Below are 12,944 nucleotides of genomic sequence, written 5' to 3' on the forward strand. Positions count from 1 at the left end.
GGCCAGTGGGAAACTCAGCCGCGTCTCGTTCTTCGTGATGTTCACAGTCATTATGTTCCCAGCGCCGCCGTGCACACGGAGCCGGCTCCCGGGGAGGGGCAGCTGGGTGTCCACGTGCCCCCGGACGGTGTCTCCCTCCCCCGATCCACACGCACGCCGCTGCCCTGCGTGCTTCTGTGTAAAGGCACCTGACTGAGTAAGAGCGTCGGCTCATGAGCTCTGAGCGCCGTGTGGCTCCGGCCTGAGGACACGCCACGGTGCACACGGAACGTGGCACACGGAACCGGGATGCGAGGCTGCATTCCGTCTCTGTGCAGCTCATTGGACCGCAGCGTGGGGGTCAGTGTGGCCGGCGGCCACCGCGTCGGGCAGTGAGCACAGACCCAGACCTCCCTTCCCGTCATCTCTAAACCGACGTCTGGTTGGGGGGAAATCCCAAACGCAGACCAACGAGCGAGCATCCCGTAGCGAATGTCCACGCATTCGCCGTTCAGCTCTAATCATTGCCCGTGTGCCGCCATGCTTCTTTCCAGATTCTTCCACGTATATCTGTAAATTGGTTTCAGAGAGGAAGGGAGAGGGCAGAGAGAGAGAGAGAGAGAGAGAGAGAGAGAGAGAGAGAGAAACACCCATGATGAGAGAGAATCACGGATCGGCTGCCTCCTGCACGCCCCCCACTGGGGATCGAGCCCGCAACCCGGTGCCCTTGACCAGAACCGCACCTGGGACCCGTCTGCAGGGCCGACGCTCTGTCCACTGAGCCACACCGGCCAGGGCCCACATCCTCCCTTTCATTGCTCTTCCGTGTTCTCTTGCAAAAACGCATCCTGGGTTACCAGCGTGCTCCTCCGGACGGGCGGGTGGGTGGGCAGTTACGTTGTTTCTAACTTTCTGCTAAATCCCTAAGAGCGTCGCTTCCCGATACGTTTCCTGTGGGGCACGCGGTTTTGTGTGTGTCTATATGTGTGCGCGTGTGCGTGCAGAGGTGTGTGTGTGTGTTTCCGTGGGGCAGAAACAGAAGGGGGTCATGGGGCGGGTGCCTTTTTTACCCTTAGGACCGCCAGCTGCCCCGCCCGGCCCATCCGGTTCCGTAAGCGGAGAAACGGACCCCACGGGGAGGCGGGACGGGCCTGGGTGAGCCCCCAGCGGAACCTCATGAAAAGGGCGGGTTTCCGGGTGGATGCGTCCCCCAGGGGAGCGGAGCGCGCCTGCACCGCTAGCGCTTAACCCCCTCACTACATCTGTGGAATGGGTGCAGCAGCCAGGAGGGGCGTGTGCCGTTAGCGTCTGGGACAAACACGATGAGATTTCTTGGTTAATTATTTTTTTAAGCGGAAGTTAGTATTTCTTCTTTTTAAAAACGTATCTTTATTGTTCAAAGTATTACCGATACCCCCCTTGTCCCCCCCATCGGACCCCCTCCATCATGGGAACACACACACACACACACGTACACACACACACGCACGCACACACGCGCACACACACATGCACATACACACACGTACACACACGTACACACACCCCGGGTGCACACGCACGCGCACACACACATGCACACACACGTGTACACGCGCGCGCACACACACACACGTACACACACAGCCGGGGCGCACACACTATTTTTTTTATCTGTTGCAAAACCATCCCCACCATCTCTCGTTAGCACCACCCCCACACGGAGCTGCAATGTGTTTTTTCTCGTGAAGCAATTGGCCAATTTCCTGCCAGCAGGCAGGCCAGCCTGGTCTTGCCCCCAAATCCAATTTCTCAAAAGAAATGAAGAATCCAAATGTATGTGTGTTCGCTCTCATTTCAAAGAGTTGCCGCCCCTCCCCCGCCGTCCCCCTCCCTCCCTCCCCCCTCCCCCCTCCCTGAGCCACAGGCCCGAGGGCATGGCGGCCGCGGTCCAGTGTGCGAGCCTCAGTAATGGGAGCTCCCTCGTGGCCGGGCCGACCTCTCTGGGTGGTCAGCCCGGTCCGGGCCATCCCCGCGCGGCGGCCTCATTATTGCTGCCCCCCAGGCTGCTGGGCGGCCGGGAAGGAGGCCTGATGGCCTGGTTATAGCCGGAGCCCGCCCTCCCCCACGTCTGGGTGCGGCTGCGTCCGCCCGGTTGGCTGCCGAGCCGGGGACTGTCTCGTTCCCACTTCTTAATAGAGTGTTGTCCTCGCGGCTGACGCGAGGGAGCAGGGCGCTGCCGGGACACGTCCGGCCGTGCGTCCGCAGGAGGCGGCTCCAAACCCGTCCACGCAGGCGGCCGAGGGCCGACAGGAGGGGCCTGCGCGGCTCCGGACCAGCCGCCGGACGGAGTCCCCGGGAGGGAAAGGCCGAGACGCGGGCGGGTTGTGGGAATCAGTGCCGGGTGCAGGGGAGGGGGAGGCCTGGCCGCCAGGGTCGCAGGGCACCTACACGTTTCCTTTGCTCACTCATTCATTCATTCCCTCACTCATTCATTCATTCCCTCACTCATTCAATCATTCACTCACTTATTCATTCACTTACTCATTTGCTCAATTGCTCAATCATTTGCTCATTCAATCACTCACTTATTCATTCATTCAATCACTCACTCAATCATTCATTCACTCATTCACTCACTCAATCACTCACTAAATCATTCACTCATTCATTCATTCACTCATTCACTCGTTCAATCACTCACGCGCCCCATGACCCACTTCTAAGTTTCTGCCCCAGAGAAACACACACACATACCCCTCACTCCCCACGCGTTTTTACCTCGAGGTCCCAGGCTTCTCATTCACGTGATGACGCTCAACACGGGCGCCACCTGACAGGCCGAAGAGGCCAACTCGGGGCCCAGGAGACTCGCCTGTGTGTGGGGGGCGGGGGGGAGGAGGGCTCCATGGGACGTGGAGGTTTTGTGTGTGTCTTTAATGATCTGTCATTAGTGTGTGTGTGTGTGGGGGGAACATGTGGACCAAATTAAAAATAAGCTTTTTATTTTCGAGAAAGACCGTCATAAAGAGCAGGAATGCGCTCCCTTTCAGGGACATGAATGGGGCTAATTGGACGCTCGGCGTTATGCGCGGTTCCATCATAAATAGCGCCGCCATCTGCGATCGCTGGTGCCTCTTCCCCTGCACAGGCAGCGAGCGGCCCCACGCGCAGCAGGTGCAGGGGCTTAAGTTCTGCTGGGGGCGTCTGCCGGGCCACGCCGCGTCCTTTCTGGTGTTTGAACCCAACAAGGTATTATTTCTGCAACGTTTTTAGTGATGTTCTTAGAGAGAGAGAGGAAGGGAGTGTGTGTGTGAGAGAGAGAGAGAGAGAGAAACATCAGTGATGAGAGAGAATCATGGACCAGCTGCCTCCTGCATGCCCCACACTCCCCACCCTACATACCCCACCCCTCACTCCCCATCCCACACACCCCACCTCTCACACCCCACCTCTCACCCCCCACCCCACACCCCCCACCCCACACCCCCCACCCCTCACTCCCCACCCCACACCCCACCCCTCACTCCCCACCCCTCACACCCCATCCCACACCCCCCACCCCACACCCCCCACCCCTCACTCCCCACCCCTCACTCCCAGGGGCACAAGCCTTCTCTCCACCGACCCTCTGCTCAGGCTCCGGCTCGGCATCCCCTCCCCAGTCCATTCGCCCTCCCTCGTCTGCCTGTCCTTCACGTCGCGGCTCAGAGAGAATCCGGCGTAGACGCCTCAGCGTCCATCCTGGCCGACATCCCAACATCGAGTGTCGCGGTGGCGGTGACACATGACCTTGGCCGAAAGGGTCACGTCCCCAGAGTCATCCCGTCGGGGCGCCCAGCGACAGGGGCCACGTCTCCGGTTCCCTATCGCGGAATCGCACAGACTCCATTTCCGGCCGTGGCGGGCCGTGGGCTCCCCGGCGGACGGGCCGCGGGCTGACGGAGGACACAATATCCCGGTGGCTGACAGGCCGCGCAGATAAAGAAAACGGATGCCCGGGGAGGGAGGCGGCCGGGGGACGGGCTGTCCGCTGACGGCGGGATGGAAAGGGCTGGCTGTCAGCGGAGGGCCCGCCCCCCCTCCCGCGGCCGAGGAGACCGGAATGGACTTTTCCAGATCAATAAAAGTTACTCAACGACCCTGTCTCCCGGGGAGACGGGGAGCGAGCAGGTGAGCGGGGATGAGCGGGCGGGCATTTGTCAGGGCTGAGCGTCCGTCAGGCCGGAGCGGGCGGACTCCGTGCGGCCAGGAGCAGCCTGTCAGGGAGGAAATACGACTGCGGCTGGTGATTGCCTCTGCTCCCCGAATCCGCTCCCCGGACCGGGGCTCCCCGGAACGTGAGCTGAATTCACTAGGAGCCGCTCCACGCCGGGCTGGAGGCCGGGGGGTGCGGATGGAGCCTCCTGCAGCTCCTGGGGGCGCCGTCCTTGTGAACAGCCACGGGGTTGGGGTCGGAGGCGCGTGGACGTGGCGGCAATGACCCGAGTCTCGCCAAGGAGGAGGAAGCTGGCCGCCCCGCTCTCCTCCGCGTGGGGTCTGGGCCCCGGAGGCTGGCTGGGCTGGGCCCTCGGGTGACGGGAGTCGTGGGAGAGGTAGGGAAGCGAGGGAGGCCCCTGGAGACGGGGGCTCGGATCCGCACGTCGTCGGCACGTCCGCCATCTCCCGTTGCGGATCCCGAGGCCGGCCTGGCCGCGAGGAGGGCCCGTGGCCTCCTCCTCGGAAGGGAGGGCGGTGACGTCACACGCAGAAGCCGGAGGAGACGTGGGCCGTTCTGTAATCGCTGGGCGGAGCTCCTATCGTACCCTGTACATCGAGCCGTCTGCCGACCGACCTTCCTACCTGCATTCGGACCCGTCTACCCCCCCAGTCATCCATCCAGCCATTGTTTCCTTTATTCATCCACTCACCATCTATCCGTCCGTCATGCATCTGTGCATCCATCCACCCATCCACCCATCCATCGTCCATCATCTATTCATTCATCCATTGATCATTTATTCAACCATCCATCCCTCCAGCCATCGATCATTTCATGTACGCATCCATTCATTGCCCATCTATTCATCCATTTATCCATCCACCTCTTCATCCATCATCCATCCACCCATGTATCTGTCCATCCTTCTCTCATCCATTTATTCATCTATTCATTATCTATCATCTATCTATCTATCTATCTATCATCTATTTATCTATCTATCTACCCATCACCCATCCCCATGGATGGAAACTCAAGCTCCAAGAAGATAAGTACTCGCCAAACATCACGTGGCTATTGGTTAGATCAGCCCTCGATCCCCCTGTGGCCACTCTTCCGGTCCAAAACCTCTGTGGCAGACCACACTGTCTCCTCGATGATGTCTGTCTGTTTTATTTTATTTTTTTAATATATTTTATTGATTTTTTTCAGAGAGGAAGGGAGAGGGATAGAGAGTCAGAAACATTGATGAGAGAGAAACATCGATCAGCTGCCTCCTGCACACCCCCTACTGGGGATGTGCCTGAAACCTAGGTACATGCCCTTGACTGGAATTGAACCCAGGACCCTTCATTCCGCAGGCGGGTGCTCTATCCACTGAGCCACACCGGCCAGGGCATGTCTGTCTGTTTGAGCTCCAATCAGTACATCAGAGGGTCGCTGGCTCCGTTCCTGGTCAGGGCACAGGCCCGGGATGTGGGCGCAATCCCCAGTCTGGGGCGTGCAGGAGGAAGTCAATGGATGTGTTGCTCTCACATCGATGTGTCTCTGCCTCCCCCCCCCCTCTCTAAAACTCAATAAAATAAAAGACGTTGGTAAAAAAAAATAAAAAATGTCTTCACCTCATGCAGTTTCTGAGTACATTCACCTCACACTCATTGGTAACTCGCCCGCGTGCTCTTAGGTCAAACCGCGTGGCGTTCCCGCAGAGCCGTGATGCTTAGCAGCGAAACCTCGGTTTCCCGCGTTTCAATCTGAAGCACGTACATGTTTGGGGGGCATGTAGAGTCCTGTATGGGCTGGTTCCGGAAGGACCGTGAAAATGCTACCCACGTGGACTACAGCGTGTTCACCTCTCGTTTCTAAATCACTATGGAACCCAACCTGTGGAGCTCAGGGGCTGAGCGTCGACCTAGGAACCAGGAGGTCAAGGGTTCGATTCCTGGTCAAGGGCACAGGCCCGGGTTGTGGGCTCGAGTCCCAGTGTGGGGCGAGCAGGAGGCGGCCGGTCCATGATTCTCTCTCATCACGGATGTTTCTCTCCCTCTCCCTCCCCTTCCTCTCTGACATCCATAAAAACACATTTTTATAAAATGATCGTCGCTGATGGCCCTGAGGACTCTGCGGTGCCCGTGACCATCTTGTTTTTCTCTCTCCTTTCTCCCTCTCTGCCGCCGCAGTGATCGAGGGCCATGGGGTCACGGACACCCTCCCGGGCTTCTCCTCGCCGCCGCCCCACCTGCCCGTGAGCTTCCGCGTCCTCGGAGCGAACACCTCCTTCCTCCTGAGGGCGGCCCGCCCGGACCCCACGCACAACGCCAGCCTGCAGTCCCGCGTGGAGTCCTTCTTCACCTACGGCGCCCGGCGGCCCCCGCTCCTCCACGCCAGCTACGGGCCCTTCTCCGTGGAGAAGGTGCTGCCTCTGGACCCGACCTTGACCTTGACCTTGACCTCTCTAGGCCCCACCGAGACCTTTCGTTTTGACTGGAAGCTGCGGGCCCACGTCCTGCAGGACAAGATCTACCCGGGCCGGCCCGTCGCGCAGGTCCTGTTCCACGTGCTGGGCCGGGACTGGGCGGAGCCGGACCCCGCCGCGCCGCTGCCCTGCCTGCGGGTGTATGCCTTCCGGGAGACGCGGGAGGTCAGGGCCAGCTGCCGGCTGCGGGGCGCGCTGGGGCTGTGCGTGGCCGAGCTGCGGCTGCCGCCCGGCTGGTTCAGCGCCCCCGCCGCCGTGGGGGCCGGGAGGCGGCGGCCGGCGGGCCCGGACGAGGGGAGCCCCGTGGAGCTGTACTACACGGTGCACGCGGGGGACGGCGGGCACGGGGACTGCGCCGGCGGCGGTGACCTCAGGAAGGGCAACGCCATCCGCCCCGGGAGGGACGGCCGGGAGGACGCCGCGTCCCACCTGCAGAGGGTCGGCGCCGTGCGCCTCTACCGCGCCCAGGACCGCGGCGACCGGCTCCACGAGCTGCGCTTGGACGGCGACGTGGCCGTCTGGCTGCCCTCCAGGCCGGCCAAGCAAGGAGACGTGGTGACCGCCTACGTCACCGTGGCCAGCAACTCCACGGCGGACCGCTTCACCTTGAGGTAGGTGCCGGACAGACAGACGGACGGACGGCCCTGAGGCTGCGGGGCGAGCTGGGCCTGCGCGTGGCCTGGAAACGCGTATCCGGTTAAGATCTGTCTGAAAGATAAAGACGATCCAGATGGGGCTGTTCCCCTCTGGACTCGACCTTGACCTTGACCTTGACCTTGACCTTGACCTGAGGGGGAGGGTCGCAGCTGGGCCCTGGAGCCTTTCAGAATAAACGGTCCCCTGAGGAGGGACGCGATGGGGCCGATCTTTACAGAGAGAAGGATGGCTTGTCACCTGACCGCCCGGGGGGGGGGGTGCTCGGGGAGTCTATTCAGGAAGGGGGGTCTGCCCGGCCTGGAGGGACCCCCCTCCTTTTGTGGGAGCCAGGGGGCTCTCCCGCCCTCACGCCCTTCTTACCCGCGTGTTGGGGGCGGGGCAAGAGGCCAGACACGGGACCCAAGGTCGGCCTGACGCCATCATCCCTCTCCCTTGACCTTGAACCACTGTCGGACTCGGAGAGGGCGGGCGGCGTGATGTGTCTCTAGCTGTGAGCTCTTTGGTAGCTGGGCAGACGCTGTGTGCAGGGTCCGACGCCCGTGGGGAGGGGGGCGGTGGGGGGAGGGGAAGTTTCCAAGAAAAGACGCCTCGCTCCGGGGTCTACGTGAGAAGAGCCAGGGATAAGCCCTCCTCGGGGTCGCTGGCGATGGCTTACGTCCTGCCGGGCAGCGGAGGGCGACCCCAGCTGGTGAGCGCAGATCGCCAATGACGAAAGGCACCTGCCCGGCAGGAAGTCAGTCAGCAGAGGCGTCTGTCGCAGGAAACGGAAAAAGAGCCGGGCTGGCGTGGCTCCGTGGTTTGAGCGTCGACCCGTGAACCAGGAGGTCAGGCTTCGATTCCCGGTCAGGGCACAGGCCCAGGTGGCAGGCTCCATCCCCAGGAGGGGGGCGTGCAGGAGGCAGCCGGTCCATGGTTCTCTCTCATCATGGATGTTTCTCTCTCTCTCCCTCTCCCTTCCTCTCTGAAATCAATGAAAATATATATTTAAGAAACCGGACTGAATCCATTTCCAGAAAAACACAGCGAGACACAGCAAACGGGTCAGTCGGTTCCCAGGCACCTCGGCCACGGCCACGCCCACGGCCACGCGGGGCCGGAAATCGCCGAAATGCGGGAAACGCTGACGACGACGCGGGCCGGCTTCACGCCCCAATTGCTTCCCGTTTCTCTCTGCTTCCTTTTTCTTCCCTTTAACCCGTCTGTGTCCAACGCGTAACTCCATCCTACGGACTCGGCGCCGCCGCCCAGCGGGGCCCCCCCCCCCCTCCTCGCGAGATTGGGTTCCTCTTGTTCTCCCCTGGACGCCCGCCGGAGGCATGAATATGCATGACCCTGTTGAACAAGATTTTTATTGAAAACAAAAATGGATCTGAAGTTTCCCATTTGCGGCTCCTGGGCGGGAGCGTGAAAGGGCCATTGAGCCCCCCGTGCGGGCGACGGTGGGTCCTGGCTGCTGGCTTTGGCCGAGAATGTCCACGTTGGGCGACTGAGGGGTTCTTCTCCCCTTTGGGCAAAAAAATAAAAATAAAAACAAAAATATATCATCTTTTAAAGGGAGAGGGGGAGAGAGAGAGAGAAACAATCTTTACACAATTCCGTTTCCTATCCGGGAGCATCAGAGGAGGACGGGACACGATGAATGAAAAGAACGCGATGTTTATGTTTCCTGCTCGCCCTGCGTGAGGATAAAATAAAATAAAAAGAAGAAGAAACTGGCTGGACGGGCGGAGCGAGTGCCTCTCCCTTCTCTCTCGCTCCCTCGCCGTCTGATTCCTGGAAAATCGACCCTCTTCCTCTGCTTTAATTTGTGTCTCTGCCCGGCCTCCCTCTGCAGGACGGAGGGACTGGGGGCGGGGGTGGGGGGGGGGGGAGGCTGCCTGTGTCCGGGGCGCCATTAATCAGGCGTTTTTTCCTCCCCGCGCATTCCCGCGGTTCGGGGCCACGCATTTGTCATCAGACCGATGGATGGCTCCTTGGCAGGAAATAAATACAGCGTCCGAAACGCAGAGCGATCCCCGCCGAAACGCGAAGCCTCCTCACGCCGGGTCTGCGCAAACAATATCGATTTATGATAAAAGGAATTTCCCCCCGAGAGTCTCTGTCGTCCAACGAGTTTATTCCTGGCGGGTGGGGGTGGGTCTGAGGCCTGGAGCCACAAGGCGTTCGTGATGTGTACGAAGCACCTACTCAGGGCCACGCAGATGGAAGGAGGTTCTAACGGCACTTGCATCCTGTGGGGAGTCAGACCATTCATTCTCAGGCGATGAAATAGAGTGGCTCAAAAGTGGGGTGAAATTCGTCTTTCTTGAGTATTCCTTGGCATGCCTGATATCCCGCAATGATTTGAAGAGGAGAAGGAAGACAGCAGGAGTGTGCGCGGTTTTCACGGGGTTGGGGGTGGGTGTCTGAGGGGCCGCCCGGAGTGGCGTCTGCGCTTTGCTGTTCGTTTGTGGGTCGATGGCTTTAAACGGTTAAATAACCACAGACGTAGTTCTCACGGTCACCTTCCATTTTTCATCGAGAGATTCAGGCTTTCCACTCATCACAGTAACGGCGCGTTCCCTGGGCTGGTCATTGTGTAAGTAAAAAAAACAAAACCAAAACGGCAGATTGTTGTAAAGGAAAACGTTCAGCGGATTCGGGGCGTCTCGTGTGTGGATTTGAGGACCTTTGGGGCGGGGGGGGGGGGGCGGGGTGCACACACACGCCTGTTCCCGGGAGCAGAACGCAAGACAAGTCCTCGTGGGCCTTCGCCTCGCAGTGGGGCCGGGGGCCTGCCTTTTCGTGTGCGTGTTTGTTAACCCTCCCCTGGCGGTCACTTTCCCATGGATATTTAGAGAGAGTGGACGGGAGAGGGAGACACAGAGAGAGAGAGACACATCGATGGGTCACCTCCCACTCTGCCCCCACCAGCGCTGGGGCTCGAACCTGCAACCCAGGTACCTGTCCTTGACCGGGAATCGAACCTGCGACCCTTAGGTGTGTGGGCCGACGCTCTAACCACGGAGCAACACTGGCCAGGGTGGTCAACCGAGTCTTTAAAGGTGCATCGCAGACCCCGCCTGGGCTTCCTGACTTCGGCCTGCCCGCCAGGTTTGTGGACTTTGTGCGAGGGTAGGGTTTCTATGGAAGAGCACGGGACCCAGCCCGGCCGGCGTGGCTCCGTGGTTGAGCGTCCACCTAGGAACCAGGAGGTCCCGGTTTGATTCCGAGAACCCGTCGGGGCACAGGCCCGGGTGGTGGGCTCGATCCCAGTGTGGTGTGTGCAGGAGGCAGCCGATCCAGGAGTCTCTCTCTCTCTCTCTCTCTCTCTCTCTCTCTTTCCTCTCTGAAAGCAATAAAAACACACATATTTTTAAAGTATGGGGTCCATGCTCCCGTTTTATTCCTCTCGTCCTGGGCACCTTCCCATTCCCCTCCCTCTCCTCCTGCCCGCGTCTCCATCGCGGCTCCCCTCGCCGTCTCCCGTCTCCCGTCTCCTCTGCGTTGCTGGGATGTTTTCCGACGCCCGCGGCTCCATTGCGCAGGCAGCCGGGAGCTCGTAGGAGATACGGTATCAGCGACACGGGCCATCACCGTCTCCAGGCATTTACTCCGGGGTTACACGCTATTTCTGGGAAGTCGGCGCCGGCGTCTGGGCGGAAGGTTAAAATGCGGGCGAGGCGATGACAAGAAAACTTCCTGTTTTAAACCTGGTACGAGAGGGATGCCGAGTGGAAGCCTTTCGCCCTCTGGCATTTGTAGAAAGTGTTTGAAAAGTAGATGACTCAGGGAAATCGGCACCAAAGAATAAATAAATGGAAATGCTGACGTCCTCCGCGTCTCTCTGCGAGCCTGGCCCCGGCGGGCTGCGTCCCATGGACCGATGCAGCCGCCTGCCCCACCCCCCCTCCCCCCGGGGGTCTCGGGATTTTATTTTGTTTTCTATATTATTTTATTTGATTGTTTGGGTCTTGGTATTTGAATGAGCTGCCTGTACCTGAGAGCCAGGTGCGTGAGAGTGGCATCTCGTGTTTGTTTTCAATTTTTTAAAATATATTTTTATGGCCCTGACCGGTGTGGCTCAGTGGATAGAGCATCAGCCTGCAGACTGAAGGGTCCCGGGTTCGATTCCGGTCAAGGGCATGTACCTTGGTTGCGGGCACATCCCCAGTGGGGGGTGTGCAGGAGGCAGCTGATGGATGTTGCTCTCTCATCGATGTTTCTAACTCTCTATCCCTCTCTCTTCCTCTCTGTAAAAAATCAATAAAATACATATTAAAAATATATATATAGGGAGAGAGAGATACAAACATCCATGATGAGAGAGAATCACTGATCGGCTGCCTCCTGCACGCCCCCCACTGGGGATGGAGCCTGCAACCCGGGCCTGTGCCCTGACCAGGAATCGAACCATAATCTCCTGGTTCCTAGGTCGGGCTGCATAGTCTTTTTTTTTTTTAAAAAGGCCCTGGCCGGTGTGGCTCAGTGGATAGAGCGTCGGCCTACTGGCTGAAGGGTCCTGGGTTCGATTCTGGTCAAGGGCATGGACCTCGGTTGCAGGCTCCTTCCCATCCCGGGCCCTGGCCGGGGTGCGTGCAGGAGGCAACCCGTCGATGTGTTTCTCTCACATCCATGTTTCTCTCTGTCTTTCCCTCTCTCTTCCACTCTCTCTAAAAATCAATGGGAAAATATCCTCAGGCGAGGATTTTTTTAAAAAAGAAAATCACAATAAGTTCACAGTTTTGGGAGACAAAGGTACAGGGAGCCACAGAGAGACAGAGAGCGAGAAAGAGGGGGTGTCGCTCAGGTCCTGGTGGCTCCCTGAGCCTGGATGAATTTAAAGTGTTTGCTTCCTCACTGCCCACCCTTCCTTCCTGAAGCCGGTCTGTGCTGAGCTTCTGAGACTTACAACCAAGTAATTCCCGGCCGAGCAGGGAGCCCTCGGCCCGGCCCCGCGGTCTCACCTCTCATCCATCACAGCCGGCTGCACCGGGCCGCGCTGGGCCGGCCGGGAGCGGGGGCCGCACTGCAGAGGGAGGTGATAATGAGATTTTAGGATCCGGAGAGAGCGGGGATGACACCCGCCCTCCGCCCGCCAGCCGCCGGCCGCCGCAGCCTCTTTCTATACGACCGGCCCGGCCCAGCTCGGTGCGCAGATGCTCATCCGAGGGACGGGGTGTCTCCCGGGCCGGCCGAGAGCTCCGTTCGCTCGGACTGTCTTTTCCCCTCACCGGCGGAGGTAGGACGTCTTTGCCAATGATTTTCAGGGAGGGAGGGGGAGGGGGAGGGGGAGAGAGAGACATCAACTGGCTGCCTCCCTCACGCGCCCCAAAGTGCTTGCTGAGGTGCCTGCCCTTGACCCCAAATCGAACCCGCGACCCTCTGTCAGCAGGCCACCGTTCTAACCCCTGAGCCACACCGGCCGGGGCCAGATTGTCTTTCAAAGAAGGCTCCAGGGCCCCGGCCGGTCTGGCTCAGTGGATAGAGCCTTGGCCTGCGGACCAAAGGGTCCCGGGTTCGATTCCGGCCAAGGGCACACACGTGGGTTGCAGGCTTCCTTCTTGCCCCTCCACCCCCCCCTCAGTACCGAGGGACACAGAGGTGCTGTCTGTCGGGCAGAGGGCACGGGTCCCCGGGGGGCACAGAAGCGGACCTCAGGCGCAGGCCTGA

At 59.8% G+C, this 12,944-nt stretch overlaps 1 protein-coding gene across 2 annotated transcripts in view; it reads left to right on the forward strand.

The window, feature by feature from the left end:
- Window positions 1-12,944, forward strand: part of TMEM132C (transmembrane protein 132C) — a gene marked incomplete at its 3' end in the record, with an annotated part of 94,169 nt that overhangs the window by 51,305 nt on the left and 29,920 nt on the right. For both annotated transcript variants that reach the window (XM_079762634.1, XM_079762635.1), the window contains exon 2: window positions 6,340-7,246. In XM_079762634.1, the coding sequence (XP_079618760.1) occupies window positions 6,340-7,246 (907 nt within the window). The remainder of the gene's footprint in view (window positions 1-6,339; window positions 7,247-12,944) is intronic.

The sequence above is a fragment of the Cnephaeus nilssonii genome, assembly GCF_951640355.1.
Source record: "Cnephaeus nilssonii genome assembly, chromosome: 22".
Taxonomy (NCBI): Eukaryota; Metazoa; Chordata; class Mammalia; order Chiroptera; family Vespertilionidae; genus Cnephaeus; species Cnephaeus nilssonii.